Source organism: Pectinophora gossypiella, chromosome 6 (genome assembly GCF_024362695.1).
Source record: "Pectinophora gossypiella chromosome 6, ilPecGoss1.1, whole genome shotgun sequence".
NCBI lineage: Eukaryota > Metazoa > Arthropoda > Insecta > Lepidoptera > Gelechiidae > Pectinophora > Pectinophora gossypiella.
The window spans coordinates 13,466,548-13,493,976 of NC_065409.1; the positions used below are offsets into that span (position 1 = coordinate 13,466,548).

Sequence of the window (27,429 nt, forward strand, 5' to 3'; positions counted from 1 at the left end):
TAATAATCGTGCTTGATGAATCGATACTTACTAAAAAACGAGAAATCGAGAAAAAATAAAGATTTTGGCAAGGATTCACAGCAGTTGAATTTTTATCTAAGTTTTCGTTTTTATAAGGGTTAAATTGATTAAGTACTCTCAAAATCCAAACACAGTGCAAATAATCGGAATAGTCACTATTTATGCAATCCATACTCTTACAATAAAAACAAAGTTTATCCAAAATGTCGGATATGGCTGTATGGGTTTGGATGAAGCATTTTTTTATTTCAAAAAGATATGGCGCGAATTTGAAATTTTGGAGGTTTTAAATTTTTGCGTGTGCGGAAGTTTTAAATATTTTTGGAAAGCTGTCATTTTGTGACAATGTCTATCAAATAGTATTCTGCACGAAACTGTTTTTAGCGAGAAATAAATAATCTGGATCTAATTGTTCCTCTCTGATTAGATACCTACTGAAAATGCAGAATTTTTCAGAAGAAAGCCTTTGTCGAGTTAAAACTGTAGATTTTGGTTGTATACCCGTGGATACTGTCTCTGAAAAATATATTTACATTACGAATTTAACGGACGTAAGTAGAATGGTCTATTTTCTTACTTTTTCAATGAGGGACTTTCCACGCTACGTCCCTCAACAACAATATAGATGGAGCTGTACAGATTTTTCTTCATTTAACCTACTAAGTGCCTACTAACTTCATGGATAACAGACATACCTATGCATGTTTTATCGTTGTTTTTGGGTATAAATGATGATCCTTTTTAACCCAAGTACAATTGCATCTTCCACCCATTATGATTCACATTAAATCTGCAAATTCAGGTCACTTCTTTTTTTAGAAAGCCTTGACATACCGCATTTCTCTGACGTATATTTTGAACAATATCGACCGTGTGTTTAACGTTTCGGTGTCGTCCGCGCCGGTCAAGCCTGGTGGTACAGCAGACGTGAAGATCGTCTTTCGCCCGAATGTCGTTGGGCAGTCCTTCACAGACTACTATATAATCGACGACACGCTTGGTAATACTTACCGGCTGACAGTTACTGGAATGTGTTTTGGTGAGACTCTTGGGGTTTTAAAACAATTTAACTTACTGTAGAGTGTAGACTTATCAGTCTAAGAAATATTAGTAAGTATTCAGTATTCTAAATAGATGGCGCCGGGCTCGGCTTAATGCCGATACATAACCTTTCCCATGAACAGGAGGAGGTCCTCCTGGAGGACCCGGTGGTGTAATACGTGTATATTAACACGCTCGTCCCGGCGCGGCTGGACAAGAGCCGCGAGTTCAAGTTTTCGAATTAATTTTCTCTCCAAGGACTTACTAGTTATATTAAGCATGTATTATAAGCTTTTGTCAGTGGAGTGCTTTAATAACATACTTAACATACATCAATGGTGGACTGCAACAAATTGAGTGAGTGGCGTACGATAAGTTAGGCGCTTTGTAAATCTGTGGAAGGTTTTCGCGTAGTATGACGATTCACTAAATAAAAATATCTTTAATTGAATTTGTTTAATTTTAGTGTATGAAATCCTAAGATGGATAAGATGAACCAGTGTTGAGTCCATCGGCCATTATTATGGTCAGTCGTAGTAGAAAGAACATATAATCCTTGTATGTACCGCATACCTAAACAAATGATCAATGAAGTTAGATATACCTTTTTTCGCGTTTTAGGTCCGGAAGTGACTCTTAGCAGACGGAAGCTCAAGTTTAAAGTCTGCAGGAATGTAGACGAACAAAGGAAGGAAGTCATCAATATGATCAATACGTCTCCAGTTGATACTACTTACCAATGGTTGCTACCGCACGGGGGACAGGGGTCCTTTCAAGTAATATAATTAAAATCATTATCGATTTTACACAATAATTACTACTTACAAAATTGTGACTGACCAAATGCAACCAGACGTCACGGCATCTATTTCACTCGTTCCTTGTGGATAGTCCATCAATTCTTACGAAGCGTTTCATAGGTAGGTATATTTTCATTCCTTAACAGGGCATCAAAGGACTAGAAGAATATTACTTCGGCCTGGTTTTTCCGTTCAATCTTCATTTACTTATTGCAATCTTCAAGGCTAGGTTGAATAGTTACGTGATGAACTTTATTTATCTTTAATTAAACAACAAGTGTTCGTCAACACATGTTCGATTTTAAGCATAATCTCACCAGATTGAGACCTTCCTCTTATAAACAATGATAATGATGGAATTGGATTCTCTTATACTTCCTCATTGACAGGTCTCTACTGGAAACTGCGGTCTTATCAGAGCATTTGAATCAATAACAAGCACTATTATCTTCAATGGTATAGCTCTGGGCGTTTATACAGCGGAATTAGTGTGTTTAGTTTTGCATCAGGTAATGAAATGCACATTATTCACTATTTCCTTTAAAATGTTAGAGATTACACTTTAAGTAGGTAAGGGTACCTACTCTCTTGTGCCTCAAAAGGGCTTGAGGCATAGAAGATACTGGTTCAAGAAGCGTTGTTGACATGAAAAATGAAAATTGGGACACATGGAAAATGTTGGAGAAAAATCTTAACTACTTACCGAAATAAATTGTAGGAATTTGTATTGCAGGAACCGCTGTTCTTGAATGTTGTAGCCACGGTGGTTCTCCCAGCAAATCCTCTTTTCGATCTGAACGATCATGTGTTCGAAAAAGGGTTTAGACACATGTCTCGTACAGGTCATTTAATGGAGAATAGTCTGAACCGCCTGAGTTACATACCTCCAGCATCAGTGTTTGAAAGATATCTCGATTTTGGTAGCGGATCTGTTAATGATATCACCAAGAACATTTCGCAGACACTTTGCGTCACAAATCATGACCCTGAGGAAGGTTATATTCAGTGGATTTCAGGTTCGTGCTAAGGGAATATTTATTAACAGGGAGAAAGTAGATATGTACTTACTATAAAATCTTGAACTCATATTTTAATTGTCTAATTCTAGATCCGTATAATATTTTTATAATCGACCCTGTTGCTGCTGTTATACCGCCTAATGAGTCCAAGTTGTTCACAGTTAGATTCAGGTGAGATACGTTCAAGCCATATCTCACTCGTGCTCATACTTTTCCTGAATAGGATTAGGTTGCATTAAGGAGAAATATCGAGAGTTTTGAGTGCTTTGACCAATTCAATGATGTGGCTGCTGTTAACGTAAATAAGTAGTGCAAATCATTCATTCAGGGCTTAAGTTTTGTATAACTATGTTTACATATCACAGGCCTAAATTAGAAAACGAGGTATACGGATACCTAATGTGTGGAGATTACCAACAAAAAATATACAGTAGAGATCAGAGGAAACTGAAACACATTACCTTTCGTATACCATGCGTTGGTAACACCTGGGCCCCTTGCACAGAGTGGACGACAGAATGGGACTGTCCTACCGAGGTAGGTTACATAAATGGTTGTTCTGTACATAGGATCTCGCCCATTTCCCGTAAAGGTAGGCAGAAACGGAACGGCGGCAGCGGAACTTCACTTACTACGAATCGGACAACTTCATGCATGGTCGCCGGTTTAGAGTAAACTCTAGATCTTATGTATGTGTATGCATGTATGTATTTTATCAGCAGTATGTTGCTCAGTGCCGCTGGATGTATCTAGATCTTCAAGGTGCACTAAGTTTTCCTTCAGATTTCTTTAACTATCCCCAACTATCCTAATCAAAAAAAAAAAACTACAAAGTTCCTAATAAAGTGCTGCTTTAATAAATATATAGTATACTTAGTGTTACATCTATTCCTAATTACCGAACTCTAAATTAGCGCTAAGTCTCACCGGCATAGCCGATAGAAATTTGGTTATATGTATTCTTTGCTACTGGTAAACACTGCGACTTTGGCCAAACTATTTGTTAAAATGAAACCTTGAATGCCAACACCAACAAGTACAGATGTGTACTATGATCATATTTCCAATACCCGGTAAAAGTCTTCCAAGTATCATTTAGAAGTAAGTAGGTTATAGATTTCCCTCAATTTTCCAGATAGTCCTGCCGCCAACGGTTCCAGCTCGAACAACGTTTACGAATTTTATGTTATCGAACAGATTGGATATACCCATGTACTTCAAATTTGAAGCGCCTTATGGAACGTAAGAGATACCATATACTTTGAGTTACTCTTAGAACGACACTCAAGGCTGCACTTTTATTATTATTTAGTAGATAACTACCTCGAGTTCCTCTACTAAGTTAGAGCCATTTTGTCGTCCTTTCGTTTTCATTGTTGATAATTTTCTTATTACCATATGTCCATAAAATTGGTACGAAAAACAAAGTTGTAATATTCAGGAACTTTGCCGTGATGCCAATGTGTGGAATCTTACCAAGTCGTGGTTGGCATATTATAACGGTGGCGCTAGAACCTAAATCTTTTGGAGATTATTACGAGACATGGGATTTGATTATCAATAAAGTGCAAAAGGTAAGTCCTATTGTTGATCCGAATGAAAAAAAGGGGAAAAATAATAAGGAACTACAATAAAATCCTTCCAAAGCATGTCATGGCAAAAATGATCCTATTTTTCTTTCGAGTTTGCTGCAGCATACCTCATTAAATAGAGGTATTATGGGGATTTATAACATAGGAGACCTTACGACTATATCTCAATCAGTCAGGGGTACATACATTGCAAGATGAATTAAGTATCCACACCTCACCAAGCTTTTTGTTAGACCAATGTTATAGGTGGTGAACCGGGTCTGTTATGGGAATTCAACATCTATAGTTTATTTTCGTCCTAATTTGTCTGACCAGGTTCGCATATGCCTGTGTGGAAACGCAGAGATCAGTCAAGTGGAGATCATGTCTCACGGCTACAACCCCAACACTCACGCCATGTTTGAGTTCCAACCCACCACTACCGGTGCCACTAACTACTGTACCGCTTACTTCCACAACATAACCCGTATGGAGATACAGTTAGTAATTTCTTGCGGTACCGATCTGTAGAATGGCGTTTCCGAAGTAGAGATACTCCAATTTTATCTGTAGATGTTGTAGAATTGACATAAAACCCTAGATATTTTTCTGCCATGTAGTTTATGGGGCGTAGTGGTTTTCGGTGAGTTCGGTAACTCACCATTCTTAGTGTCAGGGTTAGTTATTCTCCGACCACCAAAGGACCCACCCTGACATGCTTCAAGGATATTACTGTAATTGTTAATCTGCAGTTTTTAAAATAATATATTTAATTTGGAACTATCGAAACTGCTAATGCTAAGGCTTAAGTGTGATTGTCAATTATATTCTTTATGATCAAAGAAGTTATGTACATGATATTTCAGCATGAGAGTGATATGCCACGTATCGTGGCTGGGAGCTGATAATTGTGGTACAATAGTTCTGCCTCCGAAAGAGATCGTCCGTTACCACTGGTGGTTCTTCCCTAAGAAGCCGGATCTTGTTTACGATACCTACGTCACTTGCTCTTGCGTCTGTTTGATTGATGGCAAGTAAGTTATAAAAAAGGAGTGAAGTTTTTCAATTAAATGGCATTTTACATAAGTATAATTCAGAATTAAAGCACATAGTAACGGGTTCTTACCGCGTTTAAATGGAGATATGAGACTCCCGATATTTCGACACTGTTGCAACTGTCATGATCACGGGATGACTGATGTGATCCCGTGTTCATCAGTCATCCCGTGATCATGGCACTTGCAACAGTGTCGAAATATCGGGAGTCTCATATCTCCATTTAAACGCGGTAAGAACCCGTTACTATGTGCTTTAATTATGATAATAACCGCGTAAACTTAAAACAAAGTATAATTCAGACCGTGGACCGATTCGTTTTCAGACCTGTGGGTGAGCCATCAGAGTTATACGTTCACATATTTGGATTTTCCGAGTACCCGAATTTAAGAGTAATTATATTTCTCGTATTTTCTTGATACCTAAGTAAGGACTTTGGGGCATACTCATTTTTAGGTGAAGTTAAAGATATAAAAGAGAATAATTGGCAAGAACTCTACCTACGTAAAAATACACCTTATGAGGCAATGGAGAAAGTTTGTATAATATTTGATAAAAGCCCCCACGTTGGAATAGTTAACAAGAGTTGAATGTTTACAGATAATACCGAAAAAGAAAAATCTTCATGACATAGTAGTTGGAGAGAGTGTAAGCGTCACATTGACTTTATATAATTATGGATCCTGCTATTACACTTCAAAGCTGTATTATTTGATAAACGGTATGGGAGACGATTGGAGTGGGGACAGATTTGAAATCGACTGTCCTGTGGTTAGTGTTGACTTCATTGAACAATTCTTCAGTAAATTAAACACCTCGTTAGACGTGGTATTTGACAATGATCTTATTTTTCGAGTAGAATAGTCTCAAGCCGAATAAACTCTGCAATGTGACTTTCACTGTGGTACCCGATGGAGCTGGATCTAGACAGATTGACATCAAATACACGGTGCTGTTCAGAACAGAATACGATGAAATTGAAGAAATCCAGCCCATTACGAAGACCATTTGCAAAATATGGTACGATGGTATATACCCCACTATCAAGGTATGAGCAAAAATTGTATTGTTTTGTCATTTGTTACAAAAGTAGAGTGTAATACTGAGAAGCTTGTTAATTTCAGATAAAGAGGACGATAGCAGTAGTGTGTCCTGTTATCTTTAGCAATCATTGCGTTTGGAACCTTAGCAATGTAGATGAGTAAGGAGACATCATTTATAACTATCCCATGTACACACACAAAACTCAAAAACCAGAATTCATAACTTCCGATTTCATTTACAGCTTAAATAGAGCTTTAGAAGAATGTCGGCCTCACGAAGCCTTGAGCGTAACATTATTTGCTCCCGAGCTTTGTATGAGGTCTGGTGTCGTGGAGCTAATATTCGTGATGGGTTGTTTATATAACGTCCCAGTACCTTGGAGCCTTCGTAGAGAGAAAGTGTGCGAATGTGAAATGGTTGAAGTAAAACTTGGCCTTTCCACTTTCGAGATGAGGCACACCTGCCATCATCGAGAATTGGTTGAGATATCACCGCTGTCAGGGATTGTATCGGTATGTTATTCGACGCTAAGGCATAATATATTCTTTGGAACCACTTCGGGGCCTAGGATGTCTATAACGGTGCAATGGTAATCTTTAGAGTTTCTTGCTGCTAAGGGTTCGTTATTGATCCTTTTGATTGAGTTTTTCCTGGGTTTATTCTATTATTATTATTGCGTATGGCAGACAAATATCCTGCTTGGATCAAATATCCTGCTTGGATCAAATATCCAGCTTAAGCTCCCTTAACCAAGTCTCTGCTGCATCCGTCACACAATGCAGCTCGGCTATACCACCTGGGAACCGGTGCAGAGGGCACTCGTTCACTATGTGAGATATGGTTTGGTCCGGGTGACCACATCGTGAGTCCTGACATTTGTCGATCTGCGATCTTTAACCCTGACAACAAAATATGAACAATGTACAATGCGATATGTGGCATGTAGGTACATACGTCCTTAAATATTGATCTGCCCGTTTGTTTTGAGATTGCGTTGCGGTTTGAATTTAACGCGTTTTTTGTTTATAGTGTTTATGACCTAATATTAAAACTTATTAAAATTATTATAACCATGTTTTTAATTCAGAAAGAGAATCCCGGTATGTTAAGCATAAAGTTTAATTACAAACTGGAAGGGCTAAATACTCTGTGCTATGTGATGACGATGCCCAATCAGAGAGTTCTACACATTAACGTCAATATCGTAGCCCATCTCAATACTAAAGGTATCTTGACACCTTTGCGTCGACCAAAAGACGACCCTGACTACTTGGTTGTATTGGATTGCGGAAAGGTACCGATAAACAATTTAGATGCGGTTATAAGAGTAAGTATTATTAACATTTATAACTAGCGATGCTTTTATGATATGTTTATATTATTATATAATATTTTTAAAACAATTCAAAAACTATTTGTAATTTATGTCTGTAGGTGGCTTGGTTATATAACCCTACGGATGTGTTTACAACGTGGCGTCTCTTGCGTGGAAATACTATAACTGTGGATACAACAATACGATGCTTACTCTATTTTGCTGAAGTTCCACCTCTTGGGAAACTAGCTATTCCTTTCGCATTTATGCCAACGGAAATGATTGACTACGACGTAAGCATTTGTTATATTATGTAATTCTATGAAAAACAAAAAATACCGTTTGATCTTCGTACCATCTTGGGCGCCAATATCGAAATAACATTTTAAAATGTTTGCTTAGGATTACTTTCGAACTTAAATTCTAGGCACAATAATTCCGTTAAGAACAGCTTATCATACTACTAGTCCTACCACCATATTTTATACAAATAAATATCTAATAATAATTGAATCAGCTTGTGCCCCAGTTTGGGCGCCATTATCAGATAGTGTCATTATAATCTGGTCATCAAAGTTCAACTTAGATTTCTCCAGCGCCAGCTGTTTATACACTGAAACATTTGTGTTGTACGGACTTTGTTTTATAATATTTAGTGATATTTCAGATGACATTTTTATGCTCCTTCGGATATGATACGGAAAAAATCCGAGTTATAGGTCAAGGAGGTTTGCCCAACTGTGTGGAAACCAGACTAGATATTCCATTTTACATGGAGAAGGTTATACGATCCGCATACAGAAACGAAGTCGTAAGTATATCCTGCGTTCTACAGGTGTCCTAACAAATTTAACAACATAACATAATCGTTTTTTTACTACCTATTCATTGTACAATAGTTAACCGACATGAATTTACAGGTTTATCTATCGACGGAACATATCACTATGCCAATAATGGCTACACATTCCCTGTCTAGAGATATAATATCAATTTGCAATGAGACAGATCATATTTATAGATTCATTTGGCTGCCGTAAGTTTTAAATATTTAACGTTTACACGATATTAAGGACGGTGGGAAATAACATAATTTTACTAAAGATGAATGTGAAAATCTGTGCAGTTTTGCTATAGTTTGCTGTAGTTTTTAAGAGTACAGACTGCTAGTTTGGGATCACAGTTAGAAATGGTTTAATTTTATTAATATTATAGAGATTGCTTATATAAATCGTTGAATTGTATAAAATTCAAATTAAAAATTCAATTACAACGGTAAATCTTCGAACGTACGTACAATTTTATTATCTAAAAGTGTTTCTATTTTAGAGAGAGGATCGCAAACATAGTGAACATAGTAATGACACCATGTTGGGGAGTGATCCAACCGAAGACCTCGGAATGGATCACGATGACCGTTTATACTCTTCAAGAACCTGCCACTTTCACGTATGTTAACTTATTACAAAAATAGTCTTAGCTAAGCACGATATATTCCTATAAAGTTAGAGGTACTGACCTCACAATCCATGAAGATACATCTATTGCACCATGAGATCAGGGGGGTTAAAAGGCCACATTGAAACATTTAATCTAAAAAAATATTGCAATTTGACATTTGCGCATACAAAAGTAAGTGCGCAATGTCAACAACAAATAGCAATATTGCTTTCTTAGATGAATTGCTTTAATGTGGCCATTTTAGTCGCCCAGCTTTGTAGCCTGTCTAGAAATATATCTGTCTGTCGTTATTCCCATTAAGTACTTTAGCTTCCGCTTTTGACTTTCCTTCTCCTGGACGTCGGTCGCCACCTTACGCGCGGTACTGCGCTTGCCGTCAAACTACAGAAATAAATTATATTGAACTATTTTACAGAACCTGTGTGGCCTGTGAGCTTTTAGATCTGACTGAGCGCAGACGCTACCAACGCAATGAGCTCCTTAGAAGAAATAAAATAGAGAAATGTCACCAAGAATTTATTATTACTGAAAAGGGTTTTTTTCACCCGGTTAGTTCAAGTTACATTTATAGGAACTCACGCGCATGATTCGTGTTGAAAAGGTAGTCAGAAGATTTATAATGAACTTTTGTTAGCTACTTGTGTTTTGAACCAAATATGGCGATCAAACTTTATTTACTTTACCTTGACTTTTGGGACAAACCTTCTGGGGTTTTTTATACTTACATTAAGTAAATATTTCAGAATATAAACGATTCTCCACCGTACGTATTGGATTTAGTGAAGCCACAACCAAACTATGTGGCATTGACGGTATCCGTGTCATCGAAAGGACAGAGGGACGGAGTACCAAGGATGCTTTTGAACCAAATGTGGGAACGGGTGAGACAAATCAATTGCTTTACAAATGTATCATCTCTCTCTCTCTATTTTTTGGCGAGGTCAAAAAGACAGAGTTTGACGAGGTCCGCTTCCTTCAGGTCCACATTTATTTTAAAAGCAAGAAAGTGCTATGACGAGTAAAAACGCGGGACTGAGATTTCTAGTTTCAGAAAAAGAAAAATATACTAAAGTAGCGGACTTTTTGTCGAATTTAATAATTAAAAAATAATTAATTTTATTTTAATTATTTTAATTAATTAATTAATTTTATAATTTCAAAGACAAATATTACAGAAAAATAGCGTTCGGGGAGAATATTGCACGGGCATTGACAACTGAATGTTGTAACGCGAACCCGTGTTCAAACTGCCCCCGCGCTGCTTCTGATCTGCTCCGGTGTGGAGAAGCCTTAGTTCGGAATAGTTATACGTTAGCGTTTGCACGTACATAGCACACATTTGCTTGGTTTGACTTCGTGGTCTCTCTGTATATATACTGTCTCTGTATATATATCTGTTTGTAGACTCCACCATACGACATGCTATCTTCGGATGAAAACGACTTCGGTATGGGCGACAAGGCTTCTAGCGAAAATAACATGACATCGATAGACGTACTGAGAATTATTGATGGAATACTATGGTGAGGTTCCTGTATGTCAATTAAGGTGATAGACATCGGGGTACGCTTTGAAAAAGGCGCGATATACCGCTTTTTGTGGAGTGGGTGAAAGCTTGGGAGTAATGACTAGATATAGTAACTTTATCTATATCAAAAAGGTCACATCGAAGTAATTCATCAAAAAAAAAAATCTAAACTGCAGTTATTTTTTAAGAAATGACAAATAGCAATATTGCTTTTTCAGATGAATTGTTTTAATGAGGTTTTTTTAACCCCCGAGTTGTTGTACTGGTGATATTATTTCTTCTATGACTTACTTGGATTTAAAATAATAAGGGCCAAAAATTTCAAGAAAATTGTTAAATTTTCACAGGGATGCCTTACACAGCAAAATGTTCAAGAACCAAATCAAATACTATGCGAAGGAGGAAATACCTACCTACTCCCAGTTAGTAAAGAAGTTGGAAAGTGATGTCAAGCCGCGCTTGAGTAGACGGTAAGTGTGTTTTTTATAGCTAAAAACACATATATCAAGCCTGTGTTTTTGTGAGGCAACACTTGGACCTATTTACAAGAGCTGCTGAAATTAGTCACAGAAGTTGTCGAGACCTCCACAGATGGTTTTGTGAGACACCTCGTACAGATAAATACAACCGAAACTGTTTATGTATGTATGTTAGACTACATAACAAGTTACCTAATGACATAAAGAATTTATCAATGAAATTATTTAAGACAAAGTTATACCAATAGCTAAATGACAAAGTATATTATAATGTTAATGAATTTATCCAATGATTACTTACTATTTTATAAGGACATTTTTATTTTATTTTATTAGCATCATGTCATGACAGTGTATATTTTTACTTTACATGCCTATTCTGGCGAAACATGCTGTACCTAAATGTAATATTGTGAACTATGTTTCCTGTAAATAAATGATTGATTGATGAGATGTATGCGGTCACGGGACGACCCTTAAACTAGCAGGACGCTACGATGGTCGTTTACGACATAAACGACCGGACGTTCAATAGATTTTAGATGCGACAAAATGAAGGTACTCAATACTTATATGTTAACATAAAAATAAATTGAATTTCAGAGTAACTTCTGGAATTTGCGACGCTATTGTCAACAAAGCAGTTTTCCACGTTTATGGATTAAATCCGAAACGTGACTCTTCATATTTGGAAGCAGCAGAAGAAGAAGAATAAACGATTTTCCTTTTTATTTAGTTATTATGAAGACAGAAAAACCAAAATCATGAACGGCGCATTTATTTGGAATCAGACCATTATTCTTTAAATGCTATAAAATGCTTTTGTTGAATTCAGGTAGTTGTCTGGGTCGAAAATAAATTATAAAATGCTATCTAGAAATAAAAGCCAGTAGACTGCCTAAATTAACGTTTTTGTTAAGAATTACATAAGTAGGTAATTCAAATGTTGCTGTGGTGTGGCCATGTTTTAGATCACGTGATGCTTGTATTTTCATGCAAATAGCTCTTGACGGTTGTCATCTACCTTCATCATCAGCCCATTAACGTCCCCACTGCTGGGGCACGGGCCTTCCCTATGGATGGATAGGGAGATCGGGCCTTAAACCATCACGCGGGCCCAGTGCGGATTGGCGGTTATTAACGACTGCTAATGCAGCCGGGACGAACAGCTTAACGTGCCTTCCGAAGCACGGAGGAGCTCGAGATGAAAACTTTTTTTTTTATTTTGTTGTCACCCATCCTATGACCGGCCTTTGCGAAAGTTTACCGCTGCGCCACCGAGCTCCTCTACCTTATTCACCTTAAATGACGTAGATATGAGTTTTTTTTATGATCCTTATGATTTTTTAGCATTTGTTTTGCTACGAAAGAAAGGAATTACATCTTATGGTTGTTATGTTCTATAGTTAATAAACTTACGTTTTTATCATTGTTTTATTTCAGTTTGGGATCTGAATCATCACATTCAATTAATCGATTAGGTACTTATAAAACATAATAATTGTTTATGTAACTTTAAGAATTATCACAATCACTCGATCACATTTGAAACATTATCATAACAAAATACTTATATCAAAGTACGCTTAACATTAAAACTCGGTTTTTAATAAAAATGTAGAGACGTGGCGGGTGGAATTTGTACTTCTTGTGCTACTAATAATGTTTACCAATAAATTGTCAAGGTACAATTTCGACACACTATCTTTTCATTAAGACCGAGACAAAATACATCATAAAATAAGTCACTACCTTCATATTGGTATAATAACAAACCGTTGTTTCAGAGTAAAAACCTTGTATTAAGCATTCAACGTTCAATGACCAAAATCAGATCTTTATAATATAACAGACTTCAAAAAAGTCAAAAATAGATTATAAATTTTCCCTTTATGTATTAAATAATCAATCGAACACATTTGAGAATAGAATAGAATAATCATTTACAAGGTTTTCACTCTACGACGATACAATAAATTAATCGAGAATTTTCTCGAGTTTTAACTCTAACCTCTTTGGTTTGGGCGTACTGATGACTGTAACTGAGACTCTATTGCCGAATTGTGGTACTTGGTCTCCATATTGGCTGATATGTACGAGCCCGTCTGTCTTCACCCCGCAGTCAACGAAGCAGCCGAACGGAACCACGTTTCGGACTACACCTGAAAATTTAGAGAAAAATATATGGTGACATTCTGATCAGCGAAATTTGATGATAGATCGTTGATGCTGATGAGGAGTTTAATGCACTCTTTCTCCTCAGGCATAAGACATTTCGACGGTAGTAGGAAATAGTTAAAATTAAAGTAGTATCGACTCATTAGGTAATGTTCTCTGATGTTCAAAAAATATTTTTTTGACTTTTGTACGGATAAAATACGTGTTAGTCTTTGACAAACATCAGGTATAAACACTGGGGGGTTTGAAAAGGCCACATTGAAGCAATTCGTCTAAAAAAAGGTAATATTGCATTTTGACATGCGCATATATGAAAGTAAATGCGCAATGTCAACGAATGTCACTAGCAATATTGGACTATTAGATAAATGGCATCAATGATGTGGCCTTTTTAAATCCCGTGATATTGAGGTGAATTTGGTTCGCACATACATTAGTTTTCATGATTTCAGACCTAGTACTGTGCAAATGTGGCAGAAGGCAAGAGGGAAACCACTGCTCTATTTTTCCCTAAAAAGTAGCATGAAGGATGCTACACCGACAAGAGCGTGGCTCTTAAATTAGTGATGATGACTGTGCAAATTGAGACAACGTTCATATTATACCCAGCTTTCGCGGCATGCCAGTCGCCAAAATATATCGAAGGTTGACCAATATATCCGTACGACGCCTATGTATAGATAGCTTTAGCTGCGTATATTGATCGTAACCGTCGATATAATTCGCGTAGCGCGCGGCGCTGTTGCCGTGCAGAGCCTGCGGTATGACGCATGCAAGTACTTTTTTATCACTAGTTTGCAAACTCAAAACTTTATAAAAATCAATCATTACCTGTCAAAGTCATCCCCTTTCTAACCTCTTTCATGGCGTCAATACATACAGAATACACGGGTCTACTGAACGAGATAATGTTGTCTTCGTGATGTTTCTGCTTGAACGCAGTTATGATCAGCTCCAGAGTACAAACATCGGTGTTCAATTCTTTGCTCATCTTCTGCAAGTCTATGCAAGCTGTTTTTCTTTGTACTATGGCTGGGAATTCTGGTTGTGTTATATCTTTGACATTTACGTTAATTTTGTTGGCAAACCTGAAATATATTGAGGTTTTAATATAAACGCGCGCCTTTAGTCGTGACAGACCACCATCTCCCTAGCATTATCTTGTTTTTTCCGCTGGGTCTGCTTACCTAACCTGAATATTTTACAGGTCCGGTTTCTTACAGAAGTGACTGCTTGTATGACCTTCCATCCCGCGAAGAAAATACCAGCCAAATACAGGTTAAGTCACATACCTTCAGAAATGCATTTCTCGGGAATGTGGGTTTTTCACGATGTTTTTCCTTCACCGCTGAGCACGTGATAATCATTTATGATCGAAACATGAATACGAAAACTAATTCGACAATCATTGGCTTAGACCTGCTGGATTCGAACCTGCGACCTCAGCAGGGGATTTCTCCCAAGAGACGCCATTACACTCAGTATACGACTTTCCTCATCCGTATTTTTTTCATTCCCAGTTTCATCTTAAGATTAAGCATTCCCAATGATTGTAGACTCTCACCAAGACCGAATACGGTTGGAAGAAAAGACAAAAAATAACATCAAATCTAGTAATACATACAATACTCACAATTTAGCAACCTGATAACTTTCAGGGTGTATGATAGTTGCGTCTAAGGGTTTCGCTCCGCCAATGACTCTAAGGAATCCTGCGCACTGTTGGTACGTTACTTTGCCGATGCCCTGAACATCCAACAACTCTTCCCTCATGTTGAACCTGCCTTTTTGCTGACGATATTTGATTATCTTCGCAGCTCGACCATCGTTTAGCCCTGAGATACGTCTGAAATGAGAAAAAGTAACTTTTTAAGCACAAAACAAGTTTCTTAAGGTCTTCTTGTGATCGCTTATGTTACTACACGCAACAACATAACATAGTATCACGCCTGTATCCCCGAAGGGGTAGAGTTGCATAGTATACACCCACTTCTTTCTATCGTGTGGGTTGTGAGGTGGATTACCACTAACCCCATCAACCTTGGTGTCAGGGTTATTATTGAACTTCCATAGGCCCCTGACATGACTCATGTAACGACTACGTACTTACATCACTAAGTAATCACCGGGACCAACGTGTTAACGTGCCTTCCGAAGTACGGATCATCTTACTTTTGCACAATCAGGTGATCAGCCTGTAATGTCCTAACCAAACTAAGGATCACAAAGTGATTTATGTGATTTGTCCCCACCTGGATTCGAACCCGGGACCTCCAGATCGTGACCACAATGCTCATCCTCTGTACCACGGAGGCCGTTACACCCACTCGTCGCCCGCTATGTTTGTTCATGTAATAGGGGCCGCGATATACCAATTTTAAGAAGAAAACAGATAAAGTATTGCATAGCTTACCTTAGCATAGCTTGAGACGCAGTGTTCAGATCTACACCAACCAAGCTGACTATCTTTTCTACGGCCGAGTCTAAGGCAGATTCTAACATTTTCGGAGGTATATCGTGTTGGTACAACCCCACTCCGAGGCTCTTCGGATCTACCTAGAAAATATAAAAGAGCTTAGTTTAAAGATAAATGCTATACGTCCTTGGGTATCATCATAAAGCTTGTTGGCCTGTCGATTACATTTCCCTCCGAGAAATCCACCTATTTCTATTTCTAGCCTATATTGTCCCACTGCTGGACAAAGGCCTTCCCTGTATCTTTCCGCTCCTCACGGTTTTCGGCGAACTGTCACCAATCTGCTCCATAGGCATCGAGATTATCTTTTACGTGCTAGGCTCTGCAAAATGTGCGTAAAGTTAAGAGCGGTGGCTGATATCAATCTACTAATATAACCGATTTATAATTTGCACCTATACTAACCTTCACCAACTCTCCTAGAGGGTCCAAAACTCTCCTTGCGATTGATAATGCGGATATCAGATTCGGATCCATATTTGGGTGTTCCTAAAAGTTTAAACACGATTAAAACCTTTAGTCCTTACCAAAAATGCTAAGTCACAATGTTGATGTGCTCGGTCATTGACCTCACAACCCATACAAAAGGAGAATATAATTTACCTTCTGAGCTTCTTTGCTGATGGAGTATACTGAAGCTCCTTGTTCAGGTACTATGATGACAGGAATGTTGTTCGAAATGCCGTAAGCCTTTAGCCAAGATTCAGTTTCTCGGCAAGCCGTACCGTTACCTAAGCCGATTAATTGTACTCTGTAATAAAATGATGCCTGATGAGGTGACCCACGGCATAGAAGAAAGAGGTTGGAAAAATCCTAACCCGTATTTTGTATGAAAACTAGCTCTAGTGCTTCTCAAATTCCATATCCACTTTATAATACCTTAGCTTTTGGTATTATACTAGACCATTACGCCCGGCCCAAGGGGGGTCACCTTCTCTGCGCTCCACTGGGCAATACCTGTCTGGCTGTACTTCAGTAGCCCGGAGTGAGATGGTGACTGAGTTCCGATAGGGACCCAGATCTACGGGGTATAACGTAGAACCCTTACCCAGTAGGGATACGGGTGAGGACGTCAACGGTTGCAGAGGCGGAGATGGAAGCCATTGGTACGGCAATGCAGGGCGGAAAGAGCAAGTCACTGACTGTAACCTAGAACCTGACAGAGGGCAGCAGTAGCTGTCATAGTGTGATGAGGGATCTATTTGCAAGATAGTTGATATTTGACTTATTGCTCTGCAGGTACACAAGACGACCTTTTAATATATTTCGCGTAGATTCGTGTGTCGTAAAATTTGCGGACGAGTGGAGTGTAAAGTTTAAGAATGAACTATTTGCTGATACTTGTATGGCGCGCGTTTCGCGCACTCTTGGCCCTTCCAACTTTTTTCTATTCCGTGAGGTCACCAATGAAACGTCCAAAAATGAAAAGTGCAAACGATCGAGGCACATAATGAATACTATGATAGAACGGTAATTTTCTGCCTCGCGCCATCCCGTATCCGGCGCAGATCTCACCCCCTTTGACTCTTACTTTACTATAATTGAATAGCAGTAAGCTGCTGAGGCGCAATGGTAAGAGTGCGCAGACTGTATGTCACATTTACGCGTTAAGCGGCACACACTAAGAATGAGATTTTTGGATGGAGAGTCCGGGGTGTGACATGATACTCTACTAAGGTTGACATATGATGGGAGATGGAGGAAACCAGAAAGAGTGTAACTTACTTATGCTTTTCTAGAAGCGTTTTTAGTTGTATGGCAGCAGGATCATTTTCCCTTTGTAGCCTATCTGGATAAATCGTGCATGTGTCCAAAATTTCGCCATTTGTATCTATGATGCCCACCTGAGATATATATTTTTTTTATGACAAATTAATATTTTCTTAATAGAGTCTATAATTGGTGATATTTATAGATAATCGCCTAATTACAAAACTCAAGAAAATACTACATAAATCGCCAAGAAAGAAACCCACGTATTTTAATGGAACTAATTGACAAGTCATAATAATTCTATGCAGAATCTGCAACACTAGCGCCGCGGCGGTGGTACTTCATTCGTGGCGCGGACTATATTTTAAACCTGGTATTTCCTTTACCTTATTTTTAGTCCTCATTTTGTAATAAGGTCTCTTAACTCCACGATTTGATGTTAATATTTTGTACTTCATACATTGCAGCGGGCAATAAAGAATTAAAACAATACATAAAAACGACAACAACTTTACCTTACAACCAGCTTTAAACCCAGGATCCAGTCCAGCGATCCTTCGATTCTTTATTGGTTCAGTCAGCAAATACTTCTCAACATTATCTATAAAGGTCCTCACGGCTTCCTTCTGAGCAGCAGTGGTGATATCAGCACGAACTTGCCGCGACAACCAGGGCTTAATCAGTCGGCTGTAAGCATCTCCTAAACCTTTGCGTACCCAGAAGGTACTTTTCCATAGAGTTGTACAGAATCTGTCAATATTAAAAAAATATAATCAAGTAATTCAATGTTTTTGATATGAAACAAACATAACTTAAGCAAAAAGAAATGGTAAAATAAAAAATATATGTATATAATGTGTGTGTGTATGTAAGTGTCAAACATTCTTTGTTAATTGGGCACCTGCTTTTAATATTTACCTCTCAAGTTTAATATGAAACCAATCAGGTATTGTTACTTTTACAGCAAGTATTTTTTCGTCCTCTCCTCTGTTCAATGCTAAAGTTTGATGTGGTTTAATGAACTGAACTGAGCACTTCCAATCGAAGTATTGTTTATATGTCTCTGGGTCAGATCTGTTGTCAGTTGGTTTCGGTCTGTCTTTCTTCTCTGAACTTTTTTTTCGGGTACTTTGTATGTAGAATCTGGTTTCTCCTTTTCTAAAATGTTACAGAAAGTGTTAGTACCTTTTGGTTTCTTTGTAGATTGTCTATTGTGATGTTTAGCAATTAAACTTATAAATTCAGTACTGTTAAACAAAATAGCTAGGCATTCTCTAAAAATCTGTTGCAATATATTTATTCCTTGTTTCTCTTTTCCTTTCAATTACATTTTGCCCTTGTTATCTAAATATATAAAAGGAGAAACTGACTGACTGACACATCAACGCACAGCCTAAACGGCTAAACGTAGGCACTTGAAATTTGGAACGGACGTAGCTTAGGTACGGTAGAGGTGCACTAAGAAAGGAATTCCCGAAATTCCCACGGGAACGGGAATTAGCGGGAAAATTCTTTTGAAAGAAAAATCTAAACCGCGTAAGATAGATGTTTTCAATCTAGCATGCATGCATACCTTAGTAAATATAAAGTTTAGTTATGGCTGTATTTTGAAAAATGGGAGTTAGCGGGAAAAAAAAATGTATGAAAAAATCTAAACTGCATAAGTTACATGCTTGAAATTTGATATGCACTCCCACACACACAAAGATCTCTCTTTTATAACACGCCACGCGGACGAAGTCGCGGCCAAAAGCTAGTAAGAGATAAATTACTGGATATCATAACTGCAAGTATTCATTGCAATGAAGCTATGAAATTTCTTCACAGGCACAGCTAAATATAATGTTATTAATATTATTTACAATGATCTTACAACATTCTCATTTGCTCCATAACCCTGATATCTTTATATATGATATCAGCAACAATATGAGTCATGTGTTCATCTATTTTATCAGTTGTGGCTAGTTCTTCATGAAAACCAAGTGATCTCATGTCCACATGTTCACCATTGAGAGCTTTGATGGCATAAGGTTCCAAGCCCAACTTTCGTGCTCTTTCTGCTAGAGATAATGAATGAGACTTCAATGGTGCATACTGGAAAAGAGATTTTTTTCAATGAAATTCATGTTTAATTGTTCATAACAATCAAAGAAGCATTGTGCTGAGATTATTCAATTTCTTGGGATAAAGACTGATCTGAAAATAATGCCAACTATACGCAATAGCATCTTACTGTTATTTTTACTTAGATTCGAATAAGGAAAAGGGGGCACTCAAATCAGTAACTGAGTAAATAGTTTATATATCTTATTAATAGAACAGATTCAATAATATAAAACATCTCACCACTAGGTCTATTTCTGACAAGTTCCTAGCGTTTAGGATACTTTCTTCAACTTCAGGTGTTAGTTTATTGGACTTCCTTAGTGTTTCCAAAACTGATTTTATTTTCTTTCGCAGCTGAATTACATTTTGATAGCTGTCGTAAAGCTCTTGCAGTCTGGAATTTAGAACATATTTTAATGGGTAGATCTAGAAAGGGAACAATTTTAAACAAAGTTGATTATTATTATTTAAAGAAATCATTTTTACAATTACCGATTAGGTTGCAAATTATCCACAGCAGATTTTCGGTATCTTGCAATGAATGGCAAAGTACATCCTTCAGTTAGTAGAGAAATAAAAGTATGAGCTAACTGCTGTGATATATCCTCCAATTGTGCCAGCGTTTTTGCCTCAGCCCAAACATCCGATTTGTCATCTTTAATATTTTTCGGCGGATTTTTTGCTACTGTTTTAATATCCTGTGAGCCCGAAGCTTCTTCATCATTCAAAAGAGTACTAATCGGTAGTTTCTTGTTAACAAGTTTTATCTCGTTTATTTTTGTAGTTTTCGGGACTAAATCTGTCTTTGGCTTCTTCTTAGGAATCTCAATATCACAATCTGATACATCACTTTGATCACTTTTATCACATTTGGGTGATGCTTCATCATGTGAACTTTCTACTATATACTTCTTCACAGTCCTGGTCCTTGTCGACCTAGGGGCTTTTAGTCGTGAAGTTTCAGATTTAGTCTTCACATACTTACTCATAACTTCATCAAAAGCTACATCTGGATTCTCCACTTTTCGTTTTTTTGTGATTCTTTTTGTAATTTCTGCCATGTCTCTCACCTCACTCCTCAATAAATACAACTTGCTGGCTTGAGCAGCTTGAGTAGGTAGTGATTTATAATCTCTTTGTACGCTACTCAGTCTCCTCTACTCTTTCTTTCTCTTCTTTCAATCAAGCAAACCCAAGGACCAAGTATTTGATTTCTAATACTTGCATACTTGGCCTTTGAGCAAACCCGAAGCAAATCGTATTTATTTTGTATTTTATTTCATAATCATTTCCGAACGAAACTCAATGTGTCAATGCTTTTGATTGCCGTTCTTGTAGCTTTTTAAATTATTCGTAAATAGATAGGTACGTAACTCTTGGATTCGCAGAGCCGTATTTTCTCAGCACAGCAGATTAATGCTTAATAATATTAGAATAAAAATGATTTTGTTAATATGATATCTTTAATGTTCATTAACAAAACATAGACGAAGATATAAAATACTGGAACTCTGCCTACTACATGTCAATGTCAAGAATGTAGGTATGTCAGGCTTTTTGGCGGGAGGCGGGAACGGGACAGTTGCTTTCTTCATTGAATAATCTAAATAATTAATACGAAGTGGTGTTTTGTGGTTAATGATCGCATTAAGTTAGTCGGAAGACATTCGCGAGTGTTATTATATTGGAGTGTTCAATAAACAAAGTGTATCTGCCTATTTTCGCTTCGTGTCAGGAAGCCGCTTCATAACTCAAAAGTTTATGCGGACTTTTGAGTTAATTCGTTTGGGGTTCGGAGTAGGAGTCTACTCCGAGGGTGGGGGCTTAGGTTTCATCATCATCACCTTTCATCATTTCATTAATCATCAAGAAAAAAAATACGTCAGACATGGCTGTATGGGCATAGTTCCCTTTGCCTTACCCTTCGGGGAAAACCAAACCAAAAAAAAAAAAATGTAGGTATGTCATTCCGCACGCGCGCGGCTGTTTGTTTACTTTTTGCCCTATTGATAATTTTAATTAATTTTGTTCAATTACAAAACACACGGTTAACACAATGGATGAGAAATCAGATTTATTATTGGAGAAAATAATAAAAGCTTTCTTTAATCGTTCACTAACATTTTCACTTCAGGTAAAGTAGAAATAAACTTAACATTATGTTTAAAACTAGTAAAATAAAACTTCAGTTTTGTACATTACTGCACAATTCATATTGCTTACAGCCCGAAGAAATTGAATTATTCACTTGGGATAAACAGCAAGCATTTCTAAATGCAACTATCCAGAATAAAGCTGTGGTAAAACATCCTGTGAGCAGTGAATTTTGTAGGTTGTTTTTTAAGAAAGTGATTGACTTCCTGGAGCCCGTACAAGAAGTACATGATGATTTTTATACACACCTATGTTCTGTATTAAAAAATAGTTCAGTAGAAGATTATTGCTTCCGCCATTATATGATTGGAGATGATTATGAAAACTTAATAATAATGAAGGAAACAAAAAACATGGTTGTTAATGGCACTACAGGCATGAGAACTTGGCAGGTAAGGTATTGACAGAAAAAATATATTATTTAAAAACTACTATATGGGGAATTTATGTGTGTTTCTGTTTCAGGCAGCATTAATGCTAGCTGACTGGATAATTAGCAATAAAAACCAATTTAGTGGTAAAAATATATTAGAACTTGGTTCAGGTGTTGGTTTCACAGGAATTACAATAGCTAAAACTTGTAGAATCCCTTCATTATATCTAACAGATTGCCATGAAGATGTATTGAAAGCTATATGTGATAATATTGAAATTAATTTTCCTCAAATGGGGAGAAAAGAAAATGGAGATTTTACTATTTACAGCGATGAACATAGAAATATAGGTAATAAAACGAATAAACTTCAATATTAAAGTACTTTGATAATTAATATTATTGGATTGGGTACTTAATAAGATGCAACAAATTTAGTAAAAACATAGAAGGGAAGCTACAAGGAAAGAGAGGAAGGGGAAGACCAAGAAGAGCATACATGGAAGAGACTAAACAGTATGCGAATGTTGTGTATTATAAGGAAGTGAAAGAATTGCCTTTATTAGACAAGAATATATTCTCCAGAATGCTACACCGACAAGATAGTGGCTCTTAAATTAGTTATGAGATGAATTGTGTCAATGTGGCCTTATTAACCCTTAGTTCTTTTTAATCCTCACTTATTCTACTTTTCTACAGGTGTAATGATGCTGGACTGGAATAGTCTTGATGACTATCCATACAAAGTTGTCCCAGATGTAATAATTGGTGCAGATATCATTTATGATCCCATAATATTGAAACCACTTTGTAATGTGATTAAAACTTTCTTCAGTAAGAATAAGTATTTGGAAGTATACATTGCTAATATTATTAGAAATGAAGATACTTACAAAAGTTTTATAGAAATGCTAGGTAATTTTTTATTATTTAGGTACCTATGTGAAGATTTATTTATGTTCTATTTAGGTCTTATGACTATGATATTTATTTTTCAGATTTTATGGGTCTTACATGTGAACAACAAAATCAGTCGAAAGGTGTATGTATACACTGGGACAACACAATCCAAAGGTGTTTATTAAAGATTAAATTGAAATAAATAATGTTATTTAACTAAGTATTTTATTTCAATAACGGATACAAGGTTTTCTATCAATAAAAAGGCCGGCCAAGTCCCATTATTACGTTTTATAAAGGTGTTACTAATGAAGAAAATGTAAAGGAAGTTTCATAATGATTATAACCTTTTGTTTTCCAAGATATACTAAAATCTGATTAAAGTTGCAAAAAGAAGAAAAAGACTCGCGAAATAGGATTATACAAGCAAGTACTATGAAAGCTGACTGGAAGGTCTTTGTTTTTGCGCTACCTACTCATTGCGATGTCAAAATTAGCTTGATCAAAGTAGCTTGCGTTGTCGTCGTTGTTGTCATACATAGTTTTTCAAGAGCGCTATAATGCTGACGATAAAACAAAACGTCAAAGTTGATATGTTGAGGCTTTTTGGCGGGAAACGGGAACGGGACAGTTGCTTTCTTCATTGAATGATCTAAATAATTAATACGAAGTGGTGTTTTGTGGTTAATGATCGCATTAAGTTAGTCGGAAGACATTCGCGAGTGTTATTATATTGGAGTACCTATTCAATAAACAAAGTGTATCTGCCTATTTTCGCTTCGTGTCAGGAAGCCGCTTCATAACTCAAAAGTTTATGCGGACTTTTGAGTTAATTCGTTTGGGGTTCGGAGTAGGAGTCTACTCCGAGGGTGGGGGCTTAGGTTTCATCACCATCACCTTTCATCATTTCATTAATCATCAAGAAAAAAATACGTCAGACATGGCTGTATGGGCATAGTTCCCTTTGCCTTACCCTTCGGGGAAAACCAAAACAAAAAAAAAAAAAAAATGATATGTTGATCAGCTGATTGCTTCGTAGGCTTTTTGGCGGGAGGCGGGAACGGGACAGTTGCTTTCTTCATTGAATGATCTAAATAATTAATACGAAGTGGTGTTTTGTGGTTAATGATCGCATTAAGTTAGTCGGAAGACATTCGCGAGTGTTATTATATTGGAGTATTCAATAAACAAAGTGTATCTGCCTATTTTCGCTTCGTGTCAGGAAGCCGCTTCATAACTCAAAAGTTTATGCGGACTTTTGAGTTAATTCGTTTGGGGTTCGGAGTAGGAGTCTACTCCGAGGGTGGGGGCTTAGGTTTCATCATCATCACCTTTCATCATTTCATTAATCATCAAGAAAAAAAATACGTCAGACATGGCTGTATGGGCATAGTTCCCTTTGCCTTACCCTTCGGGGAAAACCAAACCAAAAAAAAAAAAAAAATGATTGCTTCGTAGCTGTTTATTTGGCTTTTTACAGGTATCTTAACTATAATTTTGAGTAAATCGTAGGTTGTCACGTTACAAAACGTGTTATGCAACACCGAAATTGAAATAACAGTGTTTTCATTTAATATTTTATTTAAAGTTAACCTAACCTATAAGTCTGATTTTACTCTTGTGCAATCGCGATGTCGACGGAAACTCAAAGTAAATCTGAAAATAATTTGAATGAAAATGCAGTTAGAGCAGAGTCTAAGGCTGAGAGCCACAAAAATGAGGCCTGGGGGTATGATTTGTACCCAGAGAGGCGAGGAACCTTCACGCCGAAAATCGGGAATATTCTCATAGGCAAAGAAGGTAAAGAAGAACTCCAGAAATTGAAATGCGAGCAGCATGTTGTGGAATGCGTGAAAAACAGTAAGTTCTATTATTTTTTTCTTTTTCAGGTTGAGTGAATGCTCACTATTAAATTAGAAACTAAACTTAAAATCATATTTTTACAATCACATTTGTAAAATATCATTTCTCATCTACATATCAGAGAATGTACTTATAGTACACGGAGAACAGTTAAATCTATTCTTTGTAGTTTTTTTTTAATTTTATTAAACTATTTTTTTTTTACTTACTTGTTTTTCAGGTGCAATAGTAAAGGTTATGATGGCTGCATTAAAAAGTTCTGGTTGGTTAGTTTTATTTCATTTATAATCTCCAGACCAATTATACATTTTTAATTGATTATTAATTTTCTTAGTATGTCTCTTCCAGCCCTATTGACATCCGGAGGCATATATCTTGTGAAGTTTGTGACTATTCTGTGAGTGGTGGCTATGACCCGGAATTAAATCAGGTATGTGTATTGTTTCTCAGTGTTATTAATCAGTATTGATTTTATTATTTTGATATCCACTGTTCGATAATCCTGTTTTTTAAATGATAATTATAGATCGGAAATTTGGAGTCATGATTACCTAAACTTTATGGTAATACATATTAAACATTGAGTTGATGAGCCATATTAAGTTTTGTTCTGGCATGCGCCATTCTAAACCATGTCTGCAGTTATCACTCTCGGATGACATTTTGTCTAGACAAAATGCAGATCATGTCATCCCTAACTAAAGTATATCCCTCCATCCCTCATCTCCTAGGAGTTAGGGACTACATATATTATACTCCTACCTCTTGGTCATCACCTAACAATTTTGTAATTAATATAGGTTTCAAGTTGAAGATTTGGGTTTTATTCAAAATTAAAACTCACATTATGGCTGCCTAAGATAAGTTAATTATAATAAGTAATTTTATTGTTCTGATATTAAATAAAATTATTGTAATTTTAAAAAGTTAGGTAAGGCTGTGAATGTATTACCGTTACTTGAAGGTTCAAGTTTAGGTAAATATGCCACCTAATTTCTGAGCTATAATGAAGATAACTCCACCATCTTTCTGGTTACCTCAATAAATACCCTTAGTAAATTATTTTTACTTCTTTACAATTATAGATAGTGGTATGCCAAAACGTGTCAACACGCAAGGGCATGGTTCAAGGTGTGTTGGCTCATGAGATGATCCACATGTTTGACTACTGTCGCAACGAGCTGGACTTCAAGAACATGGAGCACCTAGCATGCACGGAGATCAGGGCTGCCAACCTAACACATTGCTCCTTCGCCAGTGCGTGGTCGCAGGGGGATGCTTCATGGACAAAGATCAAACAGGCTCATCAGGTTGGTACTACTGATAGATACTATGTACTATGGTCACTACACTATGGTCACTATGGTCGTACTATGGTCAATAGGAAGGTCTGTAATGTTGGTGCATACATATTTGTGAATATTTATTTCGGTATATGTAGCGGCTTACAAAGGAGGAAATGAGGATGATATAAACACTATTGACAAATAACTATTGTAGATCGGACATGAGCGTTCAAAAGTGGTATGAAAACACGCATGTTCTACCTCAGAACGCCCTCAATACTGCCTCTGTTTTGAGACAGAAAAATTACCCCGTAATTTTTACCCCAACCAGGATTGCGTGAAGACCAAAGCCCTGTATTCAGTGATGGCAGTGCGACAGATAGGCAAAGCCGAGGCTGTGGACATTATCGAGAAGGTCTTCCCCAAGTGCTATGCTGACCTGGAACCCATCGGTAGACGGATACGAAGGAACTCCGAAGACATGATAAGAGCCTTCAAGGAGGCTTCGTACTATGGGTATGAATAAATTATGTTGTGTAGCCAAAATAAAAACGGTGTAATATTATCTTGAGGTCGTGAGCAAGGTCTTTATTTTTGTTTGCGTAATATGGACGTCGGAGTTACAAAGAGGTTTTCAGTGTCTCTATTACAGTAATAAATACTATACCTACTTCTTATTTTTTCATGTCGATGACAAGTCGAACAACGTAATTTATAATTACTGAAAAAAAAAACGAATCATATTTGTTTTTACTATGGGCAGTCTCTGTTAAATGGCCTGTATTTTTATTCTCTTACTTAATATTATGTCCACTACATTTTATAGATATACCTCAAGGGAACTGCGTAGATCCTGTAGATATGTAAATAAATTAATAACTATTTAGAAAAATAAAACAAATGTTGAATGATTTAAAATAGTGTCTTTTATTTCATTATTTATCATATTAGGTAAGTATTTATTGCCTAAGAATCCGAAAACTTTATTAATACTGTCCTTCACAGTTAACAATTGATAACATTGCATATATTATTTATAAGG

The 27,429-nt window shown here is 36.8% G+C and overlaps 5 protein-coding genes across 5 annotated transcripts in view; 4 read left to right on the forward strand and 1 right to left on the reverse strand.

Moving 5' to 3' along the window:
- LOC126367736 (uncharacterized) overlaps positions 1 to 27,429 on the forward strand; it is a 558,664-nt gene that overhangs the window by 87,530 nt on the left and 443,705 nt on the right. The window lies entirely within an intron of this gene.
- LOC126367746 (cilia- and flagella-associated protein 65-like) lies at positions 462 to 12,171 on the forward strand. The gene is made up of 26 exons (XM_050011459.1): positions 462 to 572; positions 841 to 1,060; positions 1,684 to 1,838; positions 2,252 to 2,371; positions 2,596 to 2,878; positions 2,971 to 3,052; positions 3,247 to 3,422; positions 4,021 to 4,123; positions 4,323 to 4,455; positions 4,789 to 4,952; positions 5,319 to 5,486; positions 5,834 to 5,900; positions 6,109 to 6,279; positions 6,368 to 6,556; positions 6,633 to 6,709; positions 6,794 to 7,064; positions 7,640 to 7,879; positions 7,987 to 8,160; positions 8,535 to 8,678; positions 8,788 to 8,903; positions 9,197 to 9,316; positions 9,744 to 9,876; positions 10,072 to 10,209; positions 10,733 to 10,851; positions 11,204 to 11,326; positions 11,939 to 12,171. Exons 1-26 carry the CDS (start codon positions 462 to 464, stop codon positions 12,048 to 12,050), a joined length of 3,909 nt encoding a protein of 1,302 aa, XP_049867416.1. The 3' UTR covers positions 12,051 to 12,171.
- Positions 12,591 to 21,085, reverse strand: LOC126367762 (uncharacterized protein YdcI). The gene is made up of 12 exons (XM_050011488.1): positions 20,304 to 21,085; positions 20,052 to 20,205; positions 19,576 to 19,799; positions 18,621 to 18,860; positions 18,218 to 18,452; positions 17,715 to 17,833; positions 16,593 to 16,740; positions 16,395 to 16,478; positions 15,927 to 16,069; positions 15,147 to 15,359; positions 14,345 to 14,601; positions 12,591 to 13,497 (listed from the first exon to the last, which is right to left on the reverse strand). The coding sequence occupies exons 1-12, from the start codon at positions 20,870 to 20,872 to the stop codon at positions 13,313 to 13,315; spliced, it is 2,571 nt and encodes an 856-aa protein (XP_049867445.1). The 5' UTR covers positions 20,873 to 21,085; the 3' UTR covers positions 12,591 to 13,312.
- Positions 21,415 to 23,454, forward strand: LOC126367824 (protein-lysine N-methyltransferase EEF2KMT). The gene is made up of 5 exons (XM_050011584.1): positions 21,415 to 21,945; positions 22,037 to 22,357; positions 22,431 to 22,689; positions 23,038 to 23,253; positions 23,337 to 23,454. Exons 1-5 carry the CDS (start codon positions 21,868 to 21,870, stop codon positions 23,438 to 23,440), a joined length of 978 nt encoding a protein of 325 aa, XP_049867541.1. The 5' UTR covers positions 21,415 to 21,867; the 3' UTR covers positions 23,441 to 23,454.
- Positions 24,689 to 27,305, forward strand: LOC126367840 (mitochondrial inner membrane protease ATP23 homolog). The gene is made up of 5 exons (XM_050011611.1): positions 24,689 to 25,098; positions 25,322 to 25,367; positions 25,450 to 25,531; positions 26,187 to 26,411; positions 26,719 to 27,305. The coding sequence occupies exons 1-5, from the start codon at positions 24,870 to 24,872 to the stop codon at positions 26,911 to 26,913; spliced, it is 777 nt and encodes a 258-aa protein (XP_049867568.1). The 5' UTR covers positions 24,689 to 24,869; the 3' UTR covers positions 26,914 to 27,305.